Source organism: Osmerus eperlanus, chromosome 3 (genome assembly GCF_963692335.1).
Source record: "Osmerus eperlanus chromosome 3, fOsmEpe2.1, whole genome shotgun sequence".
Taxonomy (NCBI): domain Eukaryota; kingdom Metazoa; phylum Chordata; class Actinopteri; order Osmeriformes; family Osmeridae; genus Osmerus; species Osmerus eperlanus.
Genome location: NC_085020.1, coordinates 13,782,961 through 13,810,468, shown reverse-complemented (window position 1 = coordinate 13,810,468; position 27,508 = coordinate 13,782,961). Strand labels below are relative to the sequence as shown.

General features: G+C 45.1%; 1 protein-coding gene across 1 annotated transcript in view; it reads right to left on the bottom strand.

Annotated features, from left to right (window-relative positions):
- The window catches only part of asic4a (acid-sensing (proton-gated) ion channel family member 4a), a 98,531-nt gene that overhangs the window by 10,021 nt on the left and 61,002 nt on the right, over window positions 1-27,508 (bottom strand). Inside the window, exons 2-3 of the mRNA XM_062457425.1 lie at window positions 10,986-11,130; window positions 10,252-10,379 (exon numbers count right to left, since the gene is read on the bottom strand). Coding sequence (XP_062313409.1) covers window positions 10,252-10,379; window positions 10,986-11,130 — 273 coding nt within the window. The remainder of the gene's footprint in view (window positions 1-10,251; window positions 10,380-10,985; window positions 11,131-27,508) is intronic.

Sequence of the window (27,508 nt, the reverse complement as noted above, 5' to 3'; positions counted from 1 at the left end):
ACCATGTTTCTATCATTAACATTCTTGTGAATATTCTACAGCTAATTGCCATTACAAATACATTCGTGACAGATTGTTGTGGTATTAGATAGCAAACTTGCCTTACTTTCACTTTATCACGACGCAGAACGCACCGCTACACTGAGGTGATTCAACAAGCTTCTGTATTGCACACTGCCTGGTCACTCGCGCGCATTGTTTCTTGAGTTTTATTGGGCACTTGTCACTCACGCTGTGTTTATTGAGTGAATTTTTACTATGGCAGTCAGTGTAATAGTGTGTGATAATGTCGCGGGTCGTAAGGTGTTGATGGGATAATTGGTTGAGGGAGTGTTGGGTTGGATGATTGTCAACAGGTGCCGACTCCGGAGGGGGGCATGGTCGCTTGGCGCACAAGCCCAGAAAAGAGGGACGCAGCACGAAGAGGGAGATTCCGGTAGACGAAGGACGACTGGCCTGTGGCCTACCCTGTGTGGAGAGTGTGAAGTGCAGACCTTGGTTTTAACGTGTGCGCATGATAGCGGTGTAGTGCAATATTCTAACCTTCTAATTGAGGGCAGTGAGCTTCTTAGTCTAGTCATTGGGTGGGTGTGACAGTTTGCAGTGCATAGGAGAGTCTAATTGTGGCAGCACACTTCGTGGGCAGCAGGTGGCTAAGGAGGGGCTAGGGCTTCTTTGGGCTGGTTCCATCCTAAAACCCGGTTCTTATGCCACACAAGGAACATTTGGGCCTATTCCAGCGTTGTATGCTCTCTTGGAGTTTACCATACCAAAGCCTTGTAATATGAATTTTTGTACCAAATAAAGTATAGTGATTTTTGCTACTTCTGTGTGTTCATCTGAGTTGTTGGGGATTACACCGAGGGCCCAGTGTTGTGGTAGAGAAGGTTGTTTGTAATTTACATCTCAAAGCCTTACCTCTCTGCGCGACATTGGGTTTTTTCTGGCGTAGTCAGCAGGATCCCCCACGGTCAGAGATCATGACAGAGGAGCAGAATCATCCAGGCCCAAGCCAACGAGCTAGGTCGGACACCCCAGGGGTCAGTAATGAGCAGCCACCCCCTGGCTCCCTAACAATGAGTCATGTTATGTTACCCTGGTTTGTTGGTGCCCCCTGGATCCCCAAGTTTAGTGGGGAGGGAAATGTGATCACGTTTTGTAAGTGGAAGGCTCAGGTCGAATCATTTTTGCGTGCCCAGGTTCTTAATTCCCAACAAAAAGTTGATTTCCTTTTGCATGCTTTGGATGGTAGGGCCCATAGGGAGGCAATGCTGCTGCCACACAATGACGCAGACTCTGACGTGAAGATCCTACTGGCTCTGTCCAAAAAGTATGGCGACCACCATTCCTCTGATGGCTTACGGGACGAATTCTTTGAGTGTAGGCAGACAGCGGGGGAAGGGGTAGAAGAATTTATTCTTCGTCTTCGTGAGTTCTTTTTCAGATGGCAACAGGTTGACTCCCGCCACGCCAGTCCAATGGAAAGGATCCTCCAGACTCAGCTCGCCCGGGGGCTTCGGGAAGGACCAGTGAAAAGAGAGATCATGAGGCTGATCAGGCGTGCTTCACCGGGACTGACGTTTGAAGAGGCATGCAAGGAGGCAATGGCCGTGGAGCGGGAAGCCGGCCGTGAAGATGAGGCGTTAGCCTGTCAGACTCGCACAGAACCCCCGGAACGGGGCACATCACAACCACCGGCCCCTGCTAGGGATCTACAGCACCTTCGTGAGTCCTTGAGGGCAGAGTTAAAACAAGAGGTACAAGAAAAAATGGCCGTCCTAAGTAAGACCCTGGTGGAGGAACTGAGAGGGCAATACTGGCCAACGGAACCCAGCCAAGGCCCCCCTTTTCGGAGGTACCCGCAGGGTGGTGACCGCCCAACCAACCCCAGACCACCTCAAAACCCAGGACATTTTCAGTGGGACGCTGAAGGGCGACCAATTTGCAGAGACTGTGGAGTGGCAGGTCACATCCAACGCTACTGCCCTCATCGGCCTACTGCCGCGGGTTTTCATCTGCCTCGGCCACTGCAGGGCGAGTGACTGAGGCAGGGCCCTGTATGGCGGCCCCTAAGAGGACCGCAGTAGTGGGTCGGTGCCCTGAAGTGGAAGTTACCATCCGAGGGAGGAAGATTCCCTGTGTTTTAGACACAGGTTCACAGGTAACCCTTTTTAGCCACACTCTGTTTCAGAAATACTTTGGGGAAGAGGTACTACGTGATAAGAGAGACCTTCCCTGGCTAACACTCAAGGCTGCAAATGGCCTAAAGATTCCTTATGTAGGTTATGCAGTGTTGGATTTCATAGTGGGGGGTTTAGAGATACCATCCAGGGGTGTCGTCATAGTCCAGGATGCTTGCCTGAGTACCGAATATGGGTTATTGGGCATGAATGTAATCTCGGAATGTTGGGAGGCTTTGTTTCAGAAGGGCCATCCGGGCGAGGTGGCTTTCAAGTCTATGGTTCCCCCAGCAGCCGAGAAAGCATGGGATAAAGCCTTTACCCTCTGCAGACGAGTGCAAGTTGAGCCCGTTGACGAGCAGGTGTGGGGAGTGGCCAAACTCCAGCGACAAGCCCCTGTCTCTGTGCCAGCGGAGTCTGAGATCGTGATCTGGGCCAATATCCCCCAAAGACTCGACCGGAGTGATTGCCCGGTGCTCATCGAAGACCTCGGGGGTGATGCGGGGGAACAGGAGTGGCGTGTGGCCCGGACGCTAAGTTGGACTCGGGGAGGTAAAGTAATGCTGCGCATTTGTAATCCCCATGCTCACCCTGTGACACTCCCACAGAGACGGGCACTAGCCAGTGTGACCCAAATCAACTCCAAGGACGTGCGGGCACGTCACTGTCTGGTGCTTAGGGCCACGGCACCACGTGAAGTGGAGATGGACATACAACTGGTACCAGAGACCCCACCGGTGCCCGAGAGCCAACTGGCTGACCACCCAGCACTGGATCTTCGGGGTGAAGGGTTGACGACACCCCAGCAGCGGCAGCTGGCGGCAGTCCTACACAAATGGACAGGGATCTTTGCGGCTAACGAAGATGACTTTGGCCACACCGCGGTAGTACAGCACCAAATTACCACTTGCACTGCACCCCCGATCAGAGAGAGGTATCGGCCCATCCCGCCCAATTTGTATTCTGAACTGCAAACCCTGCTCCAAGGTATGTTGGATAGTGGGGTGGTTACTGAAAGCTCCAGTCCCTGGGCAGCCCCAGTGGTCTTGGTACGTAAGAAAGATGGCTCGTGGCGGTTTTGTGTAGATTACCGTAAGCTTAATGCAGTCACCCATAAGGATGCTTTCCCTCTGCCCAGGATCGAGGAGACCTTGACTGGGTTGAAACAGGCAGAGTGGTATTCAACGCTGGATATGGCGAGTGGCTACTGGCAGGTCGAGGTTGCCCCTGCAGACCAGGAAAAAACTGCATTTGCCACACCAGTGGGACTTTACCAGTTTTCACAGATGCCGTTTGGGCTGTGTAATGCCCCAGCTACATTCCAGTGTTTAATGCAGCGCTGCTTAGGGGCGCATGTACACGACCATCTCCTAATCTATCTGGACGACGTGATTGTGTATTCACCCAATTTCCAAAGTCACCTGCAACATCTGGAGATGGTGTTCACCCGCCTAAGAGACCACGGCCTTAAACTCCAGCCCCGAAAATGCAGGCTATTCCAACGGGAGGTAAAGTACCTCGGACATGTGGTCAGTGGTCAGGGGGTCTCGACGGACCCAGACAAGATTGCCGCTGTGCGAGACTGGCCAACGCCTACCACGGTGAAACGGGTTCGCTCCTTTTTGGGGTTTGCTGGCTACTACAGACGCTTTGTCCCAGCCTTCGCCAGAGTGGCAAGCCCTTTACACCGCTTACTACAAGGTAAAACAGGGCGTGGGGTGGCTCCTGTGGCTTGGACACAGGAATGCCAGGAGGCCTTTGACAAGCTAAAACAAGCATTGCTCTCTACCCCAATACTCGCCTTCGCAGATTTCGCCCACCCGTTTAAGGTATACACAGATGCTAGCCTGGAGGGCCTAGGGGCCGTCCTAGCCCAAATCCAAGGGGGTAGCGAGAGGGTCATTGCCTACGCCAGCCGCAGCCTTCTCCCATCTGAGCGTAATGACCATAATTACAGCTCCTTCAAACTGGAGCTATTGGCCCTTAAGTGGGCTGTGACTGAGAAATTTAAGGACTATTTGTGGGGGGCCCAGTTCACAGTGGTTACAGACAACAATCCATTGGTGCACCTGGACACTGCTCGCCTGGGGGCGGTTGAAGAGGTGGGTAGCACAGCTGGCTAATTACTCATTCAATATAAATTACAGGCCTGGGTCTTCAAATCAGAATGCAGACTTGTTGTCCAGACTCCCGGGCACACAGACAGCAGATGCACTGGCTGTTCAGGAGTTACAAGAGGAAGAGGTGAGCCCGGAACTAGGGGAGCAAGGTATGGAACCTTCGAAGGACTCATGGCAGGCACGGCAAATGCAGGACCCTGACCTCTGCCTACGAGAGGGTGAGTTACCCACCAAAGAGTTAAGGCGGAACTTCTCACCTGTACTTTGCCGGTTGTTGCAGGAATGGGACCGTCTGAAGGAACAACATGGCCTCCTGGTAAGATGCATTGAGGAACCTGACACCCAGACACAAGCTGGTCAACTCCTGGTCCCTAAAGCCTATTCTTGTGGGCTGTGGAAGGATTACCATCAGATGACTGGGCATTCCAGTGCCGAAAAGGTCCTATCTGTCCTGCGCCGCCGCTTTTTCTGGGCTGATATGGGTAAGGAGGTGCAAGCTTGGACCCGGGGTTGCGCCATATGTGCGGCCAGTAAGCTGGGAAGGGAGCCTCATGCTCCTCTCAAATCCATCAAGACCAGTTACCCGTTTGAAGTAGTGGGGCTAGACTATTTGGCTTTAGGTCGACCAACCGATCGTTATCCCTATGTGCTGGTCATCACTGATCTCTTTTCCAGATATGCCCTGGCAATACCAACCAAGGACCAGACTGCAATAACGACAGTGAAAGCCCTTTGGACTTCCTTGATCCAGTCCTTTGGATGCCCGGAACGTTTCCTGACCGATCAAGGGGCAGCATTTGAGTCGGCATTGTTACTTCAGTTCAGTGCAATTTGTATGGCTGTGTGAAAGCACGTACCACCCCATATCACCCTCAGGGAAATGGTGCCTGCGAATGGTTCAATAAGACGCTGTTGGGGATTCTAAGCTTGTTGGATCCGGAGATACACTCCCAATGGCACACACGGGTGCCTTTTCTTGTCCAGGCATACAATAACACTACACATTCCAGTACTGGGATGACCCCGCATTATGTTCTATTTGGGCGACACGCCCGTCTGCCTTTGGACATGCTACATGAGGTCACTCCCCCGCAACAAAAGGAAACCCTGGAAGGGTGGGTTCACCACCATCACCGGTCCCTATGTGACGCTTACGCAAGGGTTAAAGAACAGGCATCCCGCCGGCAGGCTTGGGATCAAGCTCGCTACAACAAAGGCCCTCAAGCACTCCTCTTGCTTCCAGGTGAACGCGTTTTGACCCAAAACTTTAGAAGAAGGGCCCAAGGGAAGCTTGCACCCCGATGGTTTCCCAAGCCATTTGTAGTTATCTCCCAGGTACATCTAGATCAACCAGTGTACGTAATCCGGCCCGAAGGCAGGGAGGGCCCCACCCCCCACCCCACCCCCCACCCCACCCCCACCCGTGCCCTTCACCGAAACAATCTCAGGCCTTATCCGGCCGACATATTTCCGTCCCCAGGCCCCTCGGAGGCGGAGACTCCTCCGTCACCATGTCCCCCAGAGCGAGTGGTTTTCCCGCTGGACTTCTTGCTGTTGTCTCCTAATCTGTCTTATTCCATTCCCCAGTCCAAAGAAACCCAGCGGATTGATCCATATTCCCCCTTCCTCGAGCGGCAAGAAGCTAACATTGTTACCCCTGACCCAGACAGTGAGTCTCACCACACTAGTCCTGAGCCCCGGCCAGTATCAACCTCAGCCCTCGGTGCACCTGCAACTGCTTCCTTGTTGTTACCTGAGCCTTCCACCCTAGACACTGATGGGGGCAGCCTAGAGGAGGAAACTCAGCCGGTAGCTCCTACTACTACTAACTTGCGGCATTCCAACCGTAGTAACTTTGGGATGCGGCCTATCCGCTTTAGGCAAATGTAGTGGTCGGGACGACCACTGGTAAAGTGGGGGGGTAATGTCGCAGGTCATAAGGTGTTGATGGGATAATTGGTTGAGGGAGTGTTGGGTTGGATGATTGTCAACAGGTGCCGACTCCGGAGGGGGGCGTGGTCGCTTGGCGCACAAGGCCAGAAAAGAGGGACGCAGCACGAAGAGGGAGATTCCGGTAGACGAAGGACGCTACAACCCCAGTGGCAACGAGAACCGCCGGACGAAGGGACGTTCCACAACTTAAGCTGGTGAAAAGCATGTTATTTAAGTGGCCTGTACTAACCGAACTACCATTATATCTTGCTAGTTACGGAGAGCGACGCGCATCAGACCGCAACAGCATCGGAGGTTCCAGCTATCGTCTCGGGCTATAGAGCACTCCCACAAGCTGGTGTGGGAGTGCCGACTTGGTTCGGGATTACAACAGACGCTTTTATTGGTGACCAACTGCCGGTGCTAGGACGAGGACACTGCTTCTGAACTTTGAGGTTGGAGGTTGGAGCTGAACTATCAGCGGCATTGACTACCGGGGGGGGGGGGTTGCTTCCATGGGAAGCGGACCTTAATTCCATTTATATTTTAGATAAATATTTGTAATTACTTGCTTGTGTGGGATTTGGGTGGTTTAAACCCAGGAGAGGGTTCCACTAACTGGATAGGGGTAGGGATTGGGGTCGGAATAAATCCAAACTGTGGCCTGACAGACCCCGGCGCCTGGCCTGTGGCCTACCCTGTGTGGAGAGTGTGAAGTGCAGACCTTGGTTTTAACGTGTGCGCATGATAGCGGTGTAGTGCAATATTCTAGCCTTCTAATTGAGTGCAGTGACCTTCTTAGTCTAGTCATTGGGTGGGTGTGACAGTTTGCAGTGCATAGGAGAGTCTAATTGTGGCAGCACACTTCGTGGGCAGCAGGTGGCTAATGAGGGGCTAGGGCTTCTTTGGGCTGGTTCCATCCTAAAACCCGGTTCTTATGCCACACAAGGAACATTTGGGCCTATTCCAGCGTTGTATGCTCTCTTGGAGTTTACCATACCAAAGCCTTGTAATATGAATTTTTGTACCAAATAAAGTATAGTGATTTTTGCTACTTCTGTGTGTTCATCTGAGTTGTTGGGGATTACACCGAGGGCCCAGTGTTGTGGTAGAGAAGGTTGTTTGTAATTTACATCTCAAAGCCTTACCTCTCTTATTGAATGAATATGGTAACTATATTGTGATATTTACGATTACAGGTAAGAACGATATATAAATGTATCGACCCCCCCCGACCTGTGGTTTTTACCTCTTTTGGGGGTGTCCGGGGGTCAAACCCCCCCGTAATTCGCACACTGCGTACCATAGCAAACAATGGGGTTTTAAGTGCAATGTTTAAAGGGGTCATTGACTGGGTTTTTGGGGTATTTCACACTGTTCCTTACGGTCTCCGAATAGGGTATGTAACATTGGTTGGGCTGAAAATGGCCCGGGTGCTGTTCTATGCCTCCTGATGTATCCTGTGAAATAGCCCTAGAATGAAACGCTAGGTTTTCTCCTTTATGGTATGCTCATGAATATATAGATGAGCTGCGCGCCGATTAGTTGGTTTACAACGAGCGAAGCTGTGGAGCAAAGACGCAACACGGCCAACAGCACTCACTGAAACATCGAAGGTGGAGACTTGAAATAAAAACGTACAAATAAATCTATTATGTCTACACAACAATGTTTTCAACAGGTTGACTAGATATTGTAGCGATCTCAGTCACTACGCAGAGAGGTTTTTCTGTAATAATAACTTTATTGCTTAACTTCAATGGCACGTAAATCTGTGACTGCTTATAACAAAACCGCGAGCACGAAGAGGCTCATCAACCAGAAACACGTTGGGCCCTATCTTGCACCCAGCACAATTGACTTTGTCAATGACGCAAGTATCATTCCTAGTTTGCACTCGACGTAAAGCGGACTTTTCCCTCCACAGACGCACGTCGGTAAATTAGGGAATGACCTTGCGCTCCCGGGGGCGGTCCAGCGAAAAAAGGAGCCGTGTTTCGGCGCAAACGTTCCCTGGTGCTATTTTGCAGTTTCCGAAAAACAATTCCGCCACAAACCAGGAAAAATTTAGTCTAAAGTCAATGGCGCATTATTCAGATGCTATTTTAAGGGCGCAAGGTTGGCCCGTGCGCACTGCTGGCGAGGCCAGGGTCTTCTTCCTGAGAAACTACGTTACATAGTTTTGATTTATTGTATGGCTGTGTTACACTTTTTTCATGTCAATGATTTAAAAAGATTTTCATGAGAAATCTCTATGTATGTGAACTTGATTTGTAACAATTGTGGCAATTTCCTAAGAACTAAACAATTTAAAAATATAACAATTAAAAAAATTAAATATATATAAAAATAAGAATAAGAATTTGAATGAGCACCATGAGTAGGCAACTTAGTGCAATGAGAAAACTGCTCTGCTGTGAACTGCTCCTGCCATGCGCCTGGCAAATCCGCCGTTATAATAGCAATCCGCCATGGAACAAGCGCGCCTGGGAATGTGAGATGATGCTCTGATTGGTTTATTGCACGTTACGCCCAAACCACTTTTGGTATCTTTTTTCTTTAACTTGGTATCTGCACTTAGCAGCATCCAACTGGGCTAGCCTTCATCGACGATAAGATCCCTCAGCTTCTATGTACCGTTAGGCTATAGCCTGCACTCTCACCTGCCCCAGTGCAACATATTGTGGGGGGAGGGGTGACACAGGGGTGTCAGGATCAGAGTGTGGAGATACATGACAGGATCTGAGTGTGGAGATACGTGGATTTCTATGACAAAATGTTTCAATCCTAGACTGTGGTTTCGATCGGCTATGTTTTAAAATTATTTTTTGAGGTTGATTTGTCCTACAGTGAAGTTGAAATCCTGTTTTCCATTCATGAAAAAAAAAATATATCTGGATGACTGACAATATGCGACTTGCGATGGGGGGGCCAGTGGGGGGCCAGCAATTTTCGCAGGGTGGCCCCCTGCCCCCCCCCCTGACGGTGCTACTGATGAGTTAAAGGGAGGGCTAGGGGAGAAGTTAATTGAGCACTCCACCCAGCTGCTAGTCCAAGCACTTGTCCTCTCCAAGTTGGACTATTGCAACTCGCTGCTCGCTGGTCTCCCAGCATGTGCAACCCGCCCTCTTCAGAGGATTCAGAACGCAGCGGCCCGCCTGGTCTATAATCTACCCAGACGCTCCCATGTTACCCCGCTCCTCATCTCTCTCCACTGGCTACCTATCATGGCCCGTATCAGATTCAAGACCCTGGTATTGACCTTCCGAGCAGTGAACGGGACTGCACCCATCTACATCAAGTCTCTCCTGCAGCCCTACACCCCCACCCGTCACCTACGGTCTTCTTCAGACAACCGCCTGGTGGTCCCACCGCTCAAGACCGCCCGGTCCCAACACAAGCTCTTCTCCTGTCTGGCCCCCCAGTGGTGGAATCAACTCCCCACTTCCATCAGAGACACTGACTGTCTCTCCACCTTCAAGAAAAGGCTCAAGACGCACTTGTTCCGGGAGTACAACAGTACTTAGGAATGGTTCGCTTGACCCGATGTTAGTTTCCTCAAGGATCACAATGACTCTTGCTTAGAGACTTGTTGCTCTTGTGGTTAGTGGTAACTGACTTAAATTTTTGTACTCGCTGTGATATATTGTTTTATTATTGTTGCTTGCTTTTTTCCACAGGTACACTTGCACTTATAGCAGTTCATGTTGTTTAATTGTAACTTGTTTAACTACATGCTCTTATGGTTCTTCCCTTTGGCACTTATTTTGGTTGTTCACAATGTGTGCTTCGTGTTTTGGCTACTCGCAATGTTTTGTGGCTATCTCGTTGTTATGATCAGTGACCTATGCACTTTGTAAAGCTCTCTCTTGGAAGTCGCTTTGGATAAAAGCGTCTGCTAAATGAATAAATGTAATGTAAATGTAAATGTAAGAGAGAGGAAGGGCTGGGTGAGGTGAAGGGAGGGCTGGGGTTTATTAGAAGGGAAGGGAGGGTTGAGGAGCAGGGAGGTTACCTACCCTCTGCTCCTGACATGAAACAAAGGTCTGGAACCCTGGGGAGACTCCAAAGCCCAACTGGTGGATGTAGGGAGGCTCGTCCTGACTGTGGATCTGTACGCGGATCCCAGCCTCCAGCGATGTCTCGTCTGAGAGCAACACACAGAGGGATCAGAGGAGGGGGGCGGGAGGGGGGGGGGTAGGTGAGAGAGTGAGTGATCAGAGAAAGATAGAGGAAGACACAGGGAGATAGAGTAAGAGAGAGAAAGCGTAAAGGAGGGAAAGATAGAGGGAGAGAGTGGAAGAAAGAGTAAGGGAGGGAAATATAGAAGGAGAGAGAGGAAGAAAGAGGAAGAAAGAGGGAGACCGAGAGAGAGAGAGAGAGAGAGAGAGAGAGAGAGATGGGGAGATAGCAGGAATGAAATAAAGGAGATGAGAAATGGACAGAGCATGGAGGGCAGTCAGATATCCTCTCCAGATGGATGCTTATTGTAACTTCTGTTTCAGTCATTTTCCATTAAGCTGGCTTTGACCATCACATCTCTGACAAAACCATGCTTCCTTTAAATCTAAATTCTGATATGTTTTTCACAGAGAGAGAGAGAGAGAGAGAGAAATGGAGAAAGAGAGAAGGGGGGGGCATGCTTGTTGTTGACTGATGACATTGAAGACATATTCCATTCCACAGGACATTTTCTTCAATACAGGTTTTAGTGTGATCTACTGATTTATTTATATATCCGTATGTGTCGTACTTGTTTCTCTCCAGATGGGTAGATACTCATCTTGTTGGATATCCAGCATGATCTCCAGCCCGTTCCCCATTCCGCCCTGCTTGGTTTTCTTAGACGTTGTTTTGTTCCCGTTGAAAGTGTAGCATTTTCCATATCTGGTGTAGACCTTGAGGAGAAACGAATGTCTATCATAGATATCACAATAAACATGATAGCATCCATCACATTGCTGACGCACAGGGATATGGGAGTCAGGTGGCTGAGCGGTTAGAGAATCGGCTAGTAATCCGAAGGTTGCTGGTTCGATTCCTGGACGTGTCAAATGACGTTGTGTCCTTGGGCAAGGCACTTCACCCTACTTGCCTCGGAGGAATGTCCCTGTACTTACTGTAAGTCGCTCTGGATAAGAGCCTCTGCTAAATGACTAAATGTAACTATGACCCAGAGGGTCATATGCTCACCCCTATTATGGATGTGTATCAAATCTAGAGACCCGGACATACCTGTACTGATTATTACAGTACCCAATTATGTTGGATACAGTTTGATCTTGGATGGTTGAGCCATACGTCTACAAAAAAGTGGGACATGGACACCCACAAACTAAAATGTAGCCTCAGTGTTGAACAGAGTAATCCAATGTAGCCGACACATGTTTTATGCAGAAGGTTTGGAAACAATTACGCAAAGCACTTCTGAAGAAGCAACTATATTTGTACAGCCCATGACAAGAGTGTTTTCGGAAAACATGTAGCCTAATTTCTGTGTGTCTGCCTCTCATCTGCGCACAAACCTAAACAACACACTTGATTTGGTCCAAAAATTGCGAGTTGTATAATGAATGAATCAGACAACTGCGGGATTACATGACAGGGTAAATCAGACGAAAAGATAGAGGAACAACAGCGAAATATCAATAGAAGTTATGAGTAGGCCTACTTCAACAGCGGCTATAGGCCACTTTCAGTACTAATAACAAGCCACTTTTATATTCGACACGGATTTGAGCCGTCAGATGGTTAAATGAGACCCGCCTACGACACACACCGTCATTTGCAGTCCGCAAGAGTTCTCTGATCTCTGTTGCTGTTACAGATATCAAAGCCACGTCGACTGCAGCGTTCAACGTAGAGGGCTTAGCCTATGTTGTAATTTTCCATAGAGCAAAGTTGTTCTACACTCTTAGTAACTGTAATTAGGGCAGAACCCTATAATGTTTGACTTGCCTATGAACTTCAACATGTGGCTCATCAGTTAGGGTTTCAAATTTAATTGGACTTTATCACAGCATTTTTTACATTTTGTTTTAAGCCTTTTGTTTTAAGCCACAGGCTGGGGGTCTCTCAACAGAAAGAGGACTTCAGTGACAAGTGGCCATCACTTTAAAAGAGGGCGTCCATGTGTATGGAACGTATGTCGATAAGGCATTAGTCAGCTACTTGAAAGCCAAGTATACAAGAATTCCTGGATTTAAGAACATAATGACAGTGGCACATCTTTTAAAATAGGTTTTAGGCATGACATTTACATTCAGGCCCTGATCAGTAGGACTTTGTGAAACGGCCACCTCGGTCATTTTGAGACTTGACATTCATAGTACAAAAACAACACATCCATTATAGTACCAGTCAAAAGTTTGGACACATTTTCCCATGGGTACTGTAGGTCTGAAATTAAAGGCAAAGGGTCAAGATATTGTACAATAATGTTTGCTGTATGCACATGTAAATAATTTTCACCTCTGACCAAGAGGTTGAACAGTCGTGTGAGTACAGAGGTATGTTGAGGAACCTCTCTGACTGATGTGTACTAATAGTAAGGGTTGGTTTAATCTCTTCACAGCTGACACATTGAGGCTGAGGAGGTAAGCCGCACCTATCGATGACTTAGCCCAGTTCATTGACATACTTAAGCCTCTTCTGCCTCCTTTCTATCTGATGCGGAAGCCAAGATAAAGAGGGATTCAACTTTAGAAAATGCAAAGAGAGAGAGAAAGAAGGAGAGAGAGAGATAAAGAAAGCAGCAGTGAATCTCAGAGTTATGGCTCTCATGGGAACGCCAAGTTGTTCACAAACCATGTCCCCAGAGACACAACCAAGTCTCCCATCATTTTACAAGGAAATTGTTGGCAGAGCCTCAAATGATTAATTTCTTAGCTTCAGAGACACACTCTCTCTCTACCTCTACTCCTCCACTATTTTTGTATCTCTATCTCTGACTCTTTCCTACTCTCTCTCCCCTCCCTCGTTCTTTCTCTCACTGTATCTAATTCTTTTTATTTCTACTTCTTTCTTAAAAAGTTTGCAAAGTGATCATGTGTTTTTTTTCATTACCTCTTGCACCAAATTCAGATAAAAGTAAGCTGGCTTTTTTCTTTCCACAAGGAGCTTTTTCTTTCCCCAAGGAGGGAAACCCAGGGTTGAGAAACAGAGCAGTATCATGGCACTGCAACAAAAGAGCTTTATTGTGTTGGCACCTGTAACCTAGTTTGTTAATGTGTTAGGATGAGAGCAAAAAAGAATAATATAGCTAAGTTATCATGGGATTTACTGTTTACAACACATCATGTGCAATACTTCTTGTCTGCTTATGATGGATGAGTTCATGTTTGTGTCTTGTGCAGACCTGCTCTCCCATTGGCACAGATTTGCCCTCAATACAATAAGTTATTTGCTGCATGATATTTGTTAAGATTCCAAGGCTCAAATTATCAACAGTTAAACTATCATTTGTGCAGCTGCACAGTAACATGCTCTCCATATTAACATGCAGCTCTGGTCGGTGGCAGTAGCTTTGCTTTGGAAAGATGCCTAACTACCTCTCATTTCCATAAATCTCTCCTTTTATAGCACCAAATTGGGGCTTAATGTCAAGCCATTAACAGTCTTTTGGCAGTGTTCTTTCTTGTTTTACTCCCGTTGCCGCAATTTTAAAGACATTAAGAAGTCCACCACTTGCTGGCTATAATTCGGCAGTCCTCATGTGACCTTATACCTAGTCATGTGGCAGTTCCTCTGTGCTTTTTCCTTTTAAATAACCCCCACAATCTCTCGTGTTCCTACAGCACAGAATCATTTGCAGCCATGTGCCTGTCACTGGCATGACATGCAGTGTACACAAACAAGAAACGGTTTGAAGTCATTTTTCCCCGATGGTAGTGTAACATTGTTGCTTGCTCTGATTGGCAGGTGAGAGCCATTAAGGCTGGTTCCTGCAGGTTGAGGACTGGATCTTCTCGGGTTTAATAGGATCATTACACCTGGCAGTACCACTGACAGAATGATTGAATATTTACATGAACACGCCTACGTGCGGGCTCATATTGTAAACCATCCGACACGTTTGAGGGTCATACAATGCTGCTAATCCCTTACCTGTTAAAGCCTACTTTGATTTGAAATGCTACCACTAAAACAGAGGACTTGTATTGGTGTGTTCAAAACAACGCCATTGGCCCTGAAAACTTTAAACATTATGTAGGCCTAAAGGTGAACAGTGCACCCACTCTGGTGGGACAACAGTATAGGCTACACCGTTGATCCAGATAGACCAACAATGTTCCCAGTCTGGTATAACTCTATTTAACAGTTTATCAGGTATGGTTCCAGTTCACTGCGCAAAGTGCTCTCTCTGGTCGACAGCCACTTTCGTAACTTAATCCTCGAATAATCCTGTATCAAAGTATGTAGTTAGTATGAGGCACTATGGAAAATATTTGTCACAGGTCAATGTTTCTCAACATACCGGTGGGCAAACATTCTCCCTGTGAGACCTGACATTTTGTTAATTCTCTTCTTCCTTTAAACAAGGGAACAGCAGCTCCGGTGTGAAAAGAAAGTAGTCATGCAAGGTTTTGCACTATTAACCGCTGTCTTCTATGAAGGCACTCTGCATATTATGTAGTTTTAATGCATCTTTCATTGCATTGCATCAAAAGACATAGGCTTCAATTTATTTAATATAAATTCTCAACATCATTAAAAATCTAAGTGGGGGTCTCTCCTAAGTGACTTGCATCACTCTCATAGGGTTTGCAGTGGCCTCAGATAAGTCATACCTTGGCTCACATGACAAATTGTCAACCACGTCTTACCAGCTGTAACAAAATATTACATAACCTCATCACGTCAATTGGAGTTATAAAACCTAAAATAGGATGAATAAACCAACAGACTCAAGGCCGATGCAGTTCACTGCCTCAATTGATTTAGTCGCTAATGACTGTAGAGCAATGACTAAACCCAAAGGAAAATTCTGTCTGCATTTGCATAACCTCTTTTGATCAGTGTGGGTTCAATCAAGAACCTGTAACATATCAAGGAAACTGATTATGTGGATAATATTCTGCATTCATAAAAATTTGTCATCAGATCAAGAATGTAGACTATTTTCGATTTTCCCTTTCCCAATGTAAAGGTCAGGACTGCACACTGAACCTATAATAATTAATCGAACATTTAGTGGCGCAACATCTGTCATAGGATATCAGGCTACTGTAGTCCAGGGACGGACTGGGAGTAAAAATAGGCCTCTGGACTTTGATCCAGACCGGCCCACCAGAACCGGCCACTGTCTACGCCACCACAGCTGCCCTGCCAATGCATGCACTTTCTGTGTTTGATGGTCTTCCAGACTTAAAGATCCTGTAAAGTGGAATTGAAAATGAGTTTTAAGTTCACCCCACCACAGAATAATGTGTTATTAACTACCCATCCAAATTCGAATGGAAAAAAAACACAGACAAGTATGTTAAATTTGGCTTTGAAATCGTGAGAAAATCAGCAGTCTTCTCTGCTTGAGACTGGGGGGGCGTGTCGCCTGAAGGAGCTGAAGCTCCACCCCTCGCTGCCTACCTACGACCCAGATAATGGACGCTACGTCAAGCCGAACAAAACCGTATAGAATTAGAATTTATTTGTTAAATGAGTGAAACATACAGATGTATATAAATGAAATTTTCCCTGAGCTGTAACAGTAAAAATTGACACCAGAGACAGCAGACAGTGAGCTCTCCAACTAGGCTACTTCTAGCACATTAGCTACCATTTTACCAAAATACCATCATTCTACACCGAGTAGCCTAATATCAAGTTAGCGGTTTGCATTAACTCATAGCAGAGATACCTCTGGAAAAGTTATCTAGTATAATTATAACAAGCACACAGAACTGAGTGATGAACTGCTGGCGGCGGTGGATGGTCCAGGTGCGACCGGAGGAGGAACGGCCGGGAGGGCGATGCTCGGTACGGCTCCGCGCTGCAAGAGAAGCCGTGTGTCCACGAACCCCGTCTGTCTCTGGTCCATGTTAAAACTATCCGCCGTGAAATGGTCACTGCAGAGGTGGTTGTTGGAGTTTATCCTAAGCTTTCCATCAGCGTGGCTCTTCACAAAATCAATCCACCTATTTTTCCTTTCCTCATCAATATGGAAATTAAATAGCGTTGCAGCGCAGCTGAAGTTTTTGCATCCAGGGAAGATGCAGTTGCGGGTGGAGGGAGACATGCTGAAGCTGGCTAGCTAGCTGATGTAGGCTACAATAACAGTACAGCAGGAGGAGCCATTCAGTGATCTGACGTAGATGGGTCGAAATGAAGTAGATGGGTAACTTTTTGGCCCCACCCATTAAAACCTGATCTGAAAACGGAAGAGAAACTGTTCTACGGTCTAACTCCACATTTCAGTGCAAAGTTTTAGTGCTTTTCACATGCTTTCAGGAACTCATTTCACACGTATATAATGTACTGGGAGCAAATCATGGAATTTACTTTACAGGATCTTTAATGCTGCATAGACGTTCATTTGAAATAGACCAACCGGCCTGGGGGAAATGGGGGCCGGACGGCGTGTTGCTCAATCTTCTGCCGACATTTTTATTAGTAGCCTAGTTAAAAAAGGTATAAGGCAAGCGGCCCTCCAGCCCAGAAGTGTTGATATCGGCCCACCGGGAATTCTCCCGGTGCTCCCGATGGCCAGTCCGCTATTGGACCAGGCGCGTTGCTAGACATAGAACTCTACTGGGACACAGGCCTCCATTATACATACAGTTCAGGGACACAAGTTTGATATCAGATTTGGTAGGGACATCAATAGTTAATGCGAGCGTGCGACAATATTTTTCGCAATAACTTGAGCTCAAATACCGTTTTTTTTTTTAACTTAATGTAGGCTATAATACGTTGGATAACTGTTGTTATTATGTTTGAGTCAAAATAAGGTTGGCCTATTATTGATAAATTGTCTTTAGTTTTGTGATGTTTTCTTAGCCTACTTCAATTCTGACTTGCGTGCAGAGTCCGACACCCGGACTTATGTGTGCGCGCTACAGTGTCTATTATAGCAAGCACAGAAGAGCGCGGACATTCTGCGGGCCACATCAGTTTGTGTTTTCGGTTAAACTGCGTTGATTTTACAAGTGTTGAATATGATACTGGGTTTCTTTTTCTGGGATTATCAATCTAAATGAATGCACTGACTAATAAAGTAAATAGGTAAAATGTTATGGGGCACGTGCCCCAGTAAAAAGGGTCTAGCGGTCAGCCCCTGCTGTAAACTTCATTCAAATAATAAATACGTCTTAAATTAGTGTGACAGCATCAATACGAGTTATTAAAGCATTTTTCATTAACCTTTTTTATTTTTATTGTGCCTAAGACAGTATGGAGGTGTGATAAGAAATGTTTTAATCCCCATAGAAGCACAAAGATCTACCAAGCCTTAACGTGGACACTACTCCACTAATTGACCCTGGCAAAAATCAGCAATCTGCCTCTGTCATATATTCACATATTGATGACTGATCCGGGTAATAAAATAATTTAAAAATACGTTAGTGCCTTGCCTTCGTTCGTGGCACTGCGCTGTGTTCGTTAGTAGTGATCTGCATCCTCAATGAACAAACCTGTTAGCTGAACTGCAACGTGTTTGAACTGCACTATCCGCCTCTGACAAATGTGTCTCCCCTAGCCCTCGGCAGTATGCCTATAGTTACAATCTGCATCCGTGTTTTCCACTCGGCTGACCAGAGAGGGCCACTGCATTCACGGATGGGAGGAGAACATCAGAGCAGTTACAGTTAGAGTAAGGCTGCCGATTACGTTTTATTGTTGGGGTAGCGGAGGTCCGCACTGGACTGAAAAAAAGGCTTATCGTATGTGCCAACTGCTGCTATACCCTTCAAGTAAACATACTTTCGGTTGTACTTTGTCTGATGGTAGAAGTTGGAGCCTGTAAGGGAATCACCTATGGGCTCTGTTGCAAACACCCAGGCCTAGGACCAGTGGCGTCACAAGACCCTTATTACTAGGGAACGTGCCCCAGTATAAATCTGCTGTGCCCCAGTAATTGATCATTACTGATTAATAATCCCGGAAAAAGAAATGTAGTATCCCTATCAACACTTCAAAATCTATGCAGTTTAAACCGAAAACACAAACGGATGCATGCCACAGAATTCCATGTCCACGCGCTGTTCTGTGCTTGTTATAATAGCCACTTCAGAAGTTCAGGTGTCGGCACAGTCATAATTGAGGTAGGCTAAGAAAACATGACGAAACTAAAGAAATTTTCTAAATAATAGGCCAACCAATCATCTTATTTTGACTCAAACATAATAACAGCATGAGTCCAAAGAATAATATTACATGAAGCTCAAACTGTATTTGCGCTCAAGTTATTGCAAAAAAACAACCATTGTTGTCCCTACCATATATGATATAAAAGTTACGTCCCTGAACTGTATGTATAATGACTAGGGGCCTGTACCCCAGTAGAGCTTTATGTCTAGCAATGCACATGCCTAGGACATTTGTCCTCTTGGTTGTCTTTCAGCTGCTGTTTAGATATTCTAGTTTAATTATGTATCATTCTTATTCACGCAGACCTTCTTTTCCTCACCTCTTAATCCTCCGGTCCTCTCCAAGTGCATTTTCCCGACCCCTGCTTAACCAGTTTATCCAGGCCGCTCTTTTATACAGTGTTGATCATAACCAAGAAAACTGTGCTGCTGTTTTTCTTTCTCCTGGAGCTCTGGGGAAACAGTGTTTGTTGGAGCTACGCCAGACGGAGGGAAGAACGTGATTTCCTCAGGGGCAGAACTGAGAGCATTATTGTCTGACAAAAATCATCAGTATACAGTCTTGTGTGTGTATGTGTGTGCTCCTTACATCTGAGATCTATAACTGGCAGTTATCAAAACACCAAGAAACACCCACATGAACAAGTAAAGATAAGAGCCCAACATCCGTATTCCTGATTGGGTTTCCTGTGTACATCCCTGTGGTGTGGAACATTGCTGTTTCTCCAGTGAGACACTGCAACACTTGCTTTCTTCACAAGGTGGTGCCACAAGCGCAACAGATGCGAGACTCAATTCAGTTTGGGGAATAGAACTATAAAACAATACTACGCTTACAAGCATGTAATATTTAAGAGCAAAGGGACCACAGAGTTCCATGGTTTATAAATCACCCAGCTGCGTGTGTTACACAGGCAATGATGACTGTTGTAGCTACTTGTTCAGTGTGAAAAAACACTACAGAAAACACGTTTTTCAAATATATATATATAAAAAAATGTCCCTGCAGGCCCAAATATGTATGTTTTTGTTCCTGCTCTCAACTGATATCATATCATTGACCAACTGTGGTCCTTCTTTGATTACTGAAGCTTTGTCAGTGTTGACCTCAAGTGTGAACAATATAAGTGTTTAATTTGGGGTTGGACCAATACAACCACAAAACTAAATGACAGCATGCATCATTCCTCTTTGTGTTCACTGTTAAAATGATTACACAACAGGACACTTCAAGTATGAGTGACGTTCCCTGGATGAGAACATCAGTGGGATCACTATATCCCTACCGAAGCGATGTCCGTTAGCACATCAGATGAGAGAAGCGGGAAGACATCCGAGCCAGATCTTTGCCCAGCTATTAGGGCTGTGGCGCGCTGCCATCCTCACAGATGTTGGGCATGTGGAAACCTCAGCTGCCAAATGGGGATCAGTACACAACGGGATGTCCCCCTGGATGCGACCAAACATCAAGGGTGAGACCGAGCTCAATAATGTCCCGAGTTGATGTCCTACTTACAAGGTCACACGGTCAACTATCGAAGTTTCGTAGAGTGGGCCTCCCCAGCTAATGGACTTTGTTTGCAAATGTTCTGGGCGAACAAGGATGCGTTTAACCAATGCTATTTTTGGTGCACTGCGTGAAACATCACAGCTAACAGAAGACTTGGGATGTTGACATGTGCTGCAATGACAACCCCCCTGTAGTGGTGTCTATGTAGCCACAGGTGACTGTTCTGCTGTCAGTCGAGAAACTTGCCTTCCGTGCGCTACGGGAAAACACATATGGGCCGGTTCATTTGCTCCAAGCCCTAACTGTCAATGTAGATCTGATCTCTCTGGCTGTTTCCCAATGGTGCTTTGTTTGTTTGTTTGTTGTTATTTACAGTACAGCCTACCCCTCAGAGCTGTCTCTGTGTTGACCTCTGTTGATGAACAGTCACAGAGGTCAACAAGATCTTTAGGACAGTTGAAGTCAAGTTACTTGTCCAGTATGTGATACCTAATCAGGTCCTTTATAGCATGTTTGAATACACAGTGCTGATCCACATGTTGCATGCATGTATATATATACTATGAGAGGCCGTATAGGCCATAATTCATACTTGGTCTCACATACACGCCATGACCTCACATATATACCATCATACTCTCACATATATACCATTATACTCTCACATATATACCATTATACTCTCACATATATACCATTATACTCTTGCACATAAACTAATTGGTCTCACATACAACACCATAACCTCACATATATACCATTATACTCTCACATATATACCATTATACTCTCACATATGTACCATTATACTCTCACATATATACCATTATACTCTCACATATATACCATTATACTCTTGCACATAAACTACTTGGTCTCACATATACACCATTATACTCTCACATATATACCATTATACTCTCACATATACACCATTATACTCTTGCACTTAAACTGGCATACTCTCTTACACACACACAAATACCCTCTTATATGCACCATCATACTAAAGTATGACAATATATGTAAGAGACAAATAGTATGTGTGAAACAGAATGTTAGTATATGTACGAGAATAACAGGATGTGTAAGAGAGAATACTTGTCTATGTAAGAGAGAATACTTGTCTATGTGAGAGAGAATACTTGTCTATGTGAGAGAGAATACTTGTCTATGTGAGAGAGAATACTTGTCTATGTGAGAGAGTTTGATTGAAACGGAAGGCAGTTTGATTGAAAAGGAAGTAGTACTGAATTCTCAGTTCCTGATTGGCTTACACATGAAGAAGGATTTGGGGTAGATGTAGCTAACGCCCACCTTCCCTATCAAGACGAGACTGAGTGACATGACAAGATGGATTCATTAATAACATTTTGCATACTCCAAATCCTGCGGAGTCATTGTCAGAAATGTTGTATCAAAGACGACAGCCATACACGGGGGCTGTTTCTAACGTTAACTTTGACAATGAAATGCGCCGGCTCTTCAGACCTGGATCAGGTGCATCAAGGAGCGGCAGCAGCACTCTGTCAGGAGCTAGTCTTAATGCCAGCCAAGTGATGGCGCAATCCCAATATCAAACTCCGCAGTATTTCGGTTAAGACTAACTCCTGACAGAGTGCTGCTGCCGCTCCGTGATGCACCTGATCCAGGTCTGAAGAGCCGGCGCATTTCATCGTTAGCGTTAGAAATAGCCACTGTGGATGGCTGTCGTCTTTGATTCCAACATTTCTGACAACGATTCAAGCAAATCCACTAAAAAACTCAAATGTAGAATTCCATAGTTGTTTAGGAAGCTATACCGACCCCCACTACTTGAGTCAAAAGTCCTAGATCAGTTTTTCAATTGATGAAACAAACTATCATTTAAATTAAAGCCAATGCCTGTGTGAATACCGTCCCGTGGCACTGGGGTTTTAACCGTTGACGTCTTTAATTAGCCGAGTGGTCTTTACACCCTTGGCTACTAACCTAAACTTCAATGCCACAACCTGAATTTGATGTAAATCTGTTCACAACATTTTCCAGTTGGGACTTTTAAGATCCTATTTGAGTGTAGGCCCCTATGCCCGATGAGTGCCCGCACCCATTCACTGCAACGAAATAGCTTAATGGATCCGACTCGGAATCTGAGCTGAGACGCCTTGACAAAAAATGTGTTTGGCGTGTGGTGCGTTTTGGAATTGTTAATGTGATGTGTTCCCATCGTATTTAAGACGAAATAGTTTACAAAGAAGAGGTTTGTTAATGTGACTGTATACATATCTCACTCATACTGGCTAATCAGCTAACATGTTAAAGTAGCCTAGTCTACATCCAAAGTCGCTGTCGTGAAACTAGCCTCATTTTCACAAAAAGCTTCGAGATAAAATTAAAAACCTTTAAAAACGTCGACATTTAGCCAATATTATTGTGCACAAGTATTTTAGTATAGTTAATATGTAATTTAATTCCATAATGTCTCCAGGAATAACTGTAAAAACGTATTTCAGGAACGGGTCTGAACCTCCCTACATTAACGCCGCAGCATTTGGAGTATTCACAATGTTATTAATAAGTCCAATGGCTTCATTAAGCCGCCCACTCTCTGCCATCTTGCCATGTCACTCAGTCTCGTCTTGATAGGGAAGGTGGGCGTTAGCTACATCTACCCCAAATCCTTCTTCTTCATGTGTAAGCCAATCAGGAACTGAGAATTCAGTACTACTTCCTTTTCAATCAAACTGCCTTCCGTTTCAATCAAACTCTCTCACATAGACAAGTATTCTCTCTCATATAGACAAGTATTCTCTCTCACATAGACAAGTATACTCTCTCACATAGACAAGTATTCTCCCTCACATAGACAAGTATTCTCTCTCACATAGACAAGTATTCTCTCTCACATAGATAAGTATTCTCTCTTACACATCCTGTTATTCTCTTACATATAGTAACATTCTGTTTCACACATACTATTTGTCTCTTACATATATTGTCATACTTTAGTATGATGGTGCATATAAGACGGTATTTTTGTGTGTGTAAGAGAGTATGCCAGTTTAAGTGCAAGAGTATAATGGTGTATATGTGAGAGTATAATAGTGTATATGTGAGAGTATAATGGTGTATATGTGAGAGTATAATGGTGTATATGTGAGAGTATAATAGTGTATATGTGAGAGTATAATGGTGTATATGTGAGAGTATAATGGTATATATGTGAGAGTATAATGGTGTATATGTGAGAGTATAATGGTATATATGTGAGGTCATGGCGTGTATGTGAGAGTATAATGGTGTATATGTGAGAGTATAATGGTATATATGTGAGGTCATGGCGTGTATGTGAGATCAAGTATGAATTAAGGCCTATACGGCCTCTCATAATATACTCTCTCCTCTCTCTCTTTGTCTCTCTGTTTCTCTGTCTACTTACAGTATATACATATATATATATGCTACATTATATGTTATGGAGGACTAAATGTGCCTAAATTAAATACATAAATACATAAATAAATAGACATCTCTTAAGTGATGTTAATGTTTATGTTAACAGTTAGGTTATTGTTAACATGTGGCCTGTTCTCAGTCACGTTCATTGAAGCAAGCGCATGATCAGGTAGAGGGTCAGAGAAGTGTGTGTGTCTTGGTTTTGCCAGGCTGCCAGCACCGTTCAACAGCTCAATACCAGGCATAAACCTTTACAGGTTACGTTTTAGGGCATTTAAAAATGTTCAGGAAAATACAATGTTTTATAAATCATAAAACACTGCACTTCAATGAGGACAGCTCTACTAAATAGCTCATGTCCCTCCCCTTTGCATTTAAAATGAAATGCACATGTCTTTTCCTTTGCAAAGGGGCGGGACATAACTAGTTTAATCAAAGTCCCGCCCCTTTCCATTTAAAATTAAATGCATCTTTTCTTTTCCTTTGCAAAGGGGCGGGACATAACCCATTACATGGAGCTGTCCTCATGTGCTTGGAGCACTGTGATTGGACACTTGAGAGCAAACTGTCAGACCTGAGCTGTCCATCAAGTAGCAGACCTATTCAGTCTTATTGAAACACAAATGAGCCAATTTCAAATCTATTGGTAACATTTGGCCTGTTGTCAGTCACGTTCACTGAATAAAACGCATGATCAGTTAGAGGGTCAGAGAAGTGTGTGTATCTTGGTTGTGCCAGGCTGCTAGCACCGTTCTACAGCTCAATAGCAGGCATAAACCTTTACAGGTTACCCTTTAGGGCATTCAAAAATGTTTAGGAAAATACAATGTTTTATAAAACATTAAACACTGCAGTTCAATGAGGACAGCTCTACTAAATGGCTCATGTCCCTCCCCTTTGCATTTAAAATGAAATGCACATGTCTTTTCCTTTGCAAAGGGGCGGGACATAACTAGTTTTATCAAAGTCCAGTCCCTTTGCATTTAAAATGAAATGCACATTTCTTTTCCTTTGTAAAGGGGCGGGAATGTTTTTAACTCTTGGAGCACTGTGATTGGACACTTGAGAGCAAACTGTCTGACCTGAGCTGTCAATCAAGTAGTAGACATATTCAGTGTTATTGAAACACAAACGGGCCAATTTAAAATCTATTGGTAACATTTTGCCTGTTCTCAGTCACGTTCATCAGATAAAACGCATGATCAGTTACGGGCTTAGAGAAGTGTGTGTGTCTTGTTGTGTCTGCCTGCACCTGTAGCTCAAAAATACTACGCATGTGCTCAGGGCCGGTCCTTCCTACAGGCGACATAGGCAGCCGCCTAGGGCAGCATGAAGAGGGGGGCGGCATTTTCCCAAGTGCAGAGGGGGGGGGGGGGGGAGGGGGGGGCGGCACTACGATTTGCGCTCCCGGGTGGGGGTGTTCTGTTGATACATTTCGCCCGGGGGTGCCAGATGTGCTAGGACCGGTACTGCATGTGCTAAGCCCTTACAAGTTAGGCTAACCGACGTAACGTTCAAGTTGGATGTTCGGAGTTTTCAGATCTACTAACTAAAAAGTTCCCTTCAACATAATGTTTCGTTAGTTGTGTAACTTTAGCTAGTGGCACGTTAGTGGTTGATAAGTTTGTGCAGTATTGTGCAATAAACATATAGGGACCTAAAATTTAAATATGTGGACTATCTATACTAAGGGTACATGAACTAGCAGTACTAAGTGGAATTACAATAAAATAAAATATAAAATAAAATAAAATATAAGTTGCTGTAATTTACAATATAAAAATACAAAAATACTAATATTACAAAATACAAATGTACAAGATACAATTTTGTAATGCAGTGCAAAAAGCAGTGTGTTTTAAGCAGGAAGTCATTAGAGTCAGTGTGGTCCCTTGGCCTTGTTGAAGAGGCCAACAGCGGAAGGGAAGATTGGTCCGGATTGGTCAATCCAGTGCAAATAACCCCCTTTGAAACAAGCTATTGTAACACCATTGTCACCGGCAGTATTTCAGAGTAGGCTATGCTTGGAAATATCTATAGAAGGGGAAAAACTTAAGATGTCATAGAGGTTATAGGACTGTTTTGCACCGGATTGACCAATATCTTTTCAACTGAGGCTGCTACAGCTTGTCAATATTCCCTCTTGCAGTGGAAATGAGAAGACAACCGTTTCATTCTACACTTCACTTTTTGTATTTTGAATTGTAAAAGAGCAGCAACAAATGTATGCTTTTAAATGTATGCAATCTTCATAAAAAGTATAGGCATACGCATTTTTATATAAAATATACAGAAATATCCGTTGTAAACATTACAGTTAATAAACGGACACATCTGCAACCGACGCTAGCTGGTTGGATTGGGTGAGAATAGGAGTTATTCTCACTTGAAATTAGTGAGAATAGGAGTTAAGGGGCCCCCATACTGTCTTCGCCTGGGGCCCCCAAATCACTAAATCCGCCACTGGCCCCAACCATAGCATGTTGAAATCTAAAATAAATTCATTTTGCACTTCATAATGTAGGCCTACTGTATTTTCTATTGCAGTAAATCTATCCCAATAAATGTTAAAGAAAACAAGAAGCCATGTGGTTTAAAAGATGGCAAGTAATTAAAGGTCCCATGGCATGCTGTTTTTGGATGCTTTTATATAGGCCTTAGTGGTCCCCTAATGATGTATCTGAAGTCTCATTCCCGAAATTCTGCCTTGGTGCATAATTACAGCCACTAGGAGCATTTCCACAAAAAGCTTTCCTTAGGACATGCCATTTCTGTGCCTGTAGCTTTAAATGCTATGAGGAGCAGAGAGGCGGGGCTAACTGCCATTGCAAGCCATGATGTCTCTCGAGGAAAAAACAATATCGCGCTCGCACGGTCGTAGCTCATTTTCTCATTGGTGGGCCAAATTCTCTGTGCGGGCAAAGCAGAGAAAGGGGAGGGAACCTTTCCCCTTATGACGACATAAGGGGAAGATTTTCAGATCGGAGCATTTGAGCTTTAATTTTCTCAAAGGCAGAGAAAAATACCCAGGGCTTGGTTTACACCTATCGAAATTTCTAGCCACTGGGGGACCAAAGGCAGGCTAGGGGAACTCATATTAATGTTAAATAACCTCATAAAGTGACATTTTCATGCCATGGGACCCTTAAAGTGCACATCTGTATGCAATACAGGTTCATTATTGTTCATTATTATCCAGAGCGGCTTACTATAAATAATGTGTGCGACCAAATCATGTTTTGCGCCAGTAACTGAAAAAGTTAGTAGCGCAAGTGCCACCAGTGGAAAAGGTTAGTGTACAGCCCTGCCTATGACCCCAAGAACACCATCCCCACCGTCAAACATGAAGGTGGAAACATTATGCTTTGGGGGGGTTTTTCTGCTAAGGGGACAGGACAACTTGACTGCATCAAAGGGACAATGGACGGGGCCATGTACCATCAAATCTTGGGTGAGAACTCCTTCCCTCAGTCAGGGCATTGAAAATGGGTCGTGGATGGGTATTCCAGCATGACAATGACCCAAAACACACGGCCACGCAACAAAGGAGTGGCTCAAGAAGAAGCACATTAAGGTCCTGGAGTGGCCTAGCCAGTCTTCAGACCATAATCCCATAGATAAAACATCTGTGGAGGGAACTGAAGGTTCGAGTTGCCAAACGTCAGCCTCAAAACCATAACCCTTAATGACTTGGAGAAGATCTGCAAAGAGGAGTGAGACAAAATCCCCCTGTGTGCAAACCTGGTGGCCAACAAGAAATGTCTGACCTCTGTGATTGCCAACAAGCGTTTTGCCACCAAGTACTAAATCATGTTTTACAAATGGGTCAAATATTTATTTCACTCATTAAAATGTGGAAGGGGAGTCAGGTGGCTGAGTGGTTAGGGAATCAGGCTAGTAATCAGAAGAATGCTGGTTCGATTCCTGGCCGTGAAAAATGACGTTGTGTCCTTGGGCAAGGCACTTCACCCTACTTGCCTCGGGGGGAATGTCCCTGTACTTACTGTAAGTCAAATCAAAATCAAA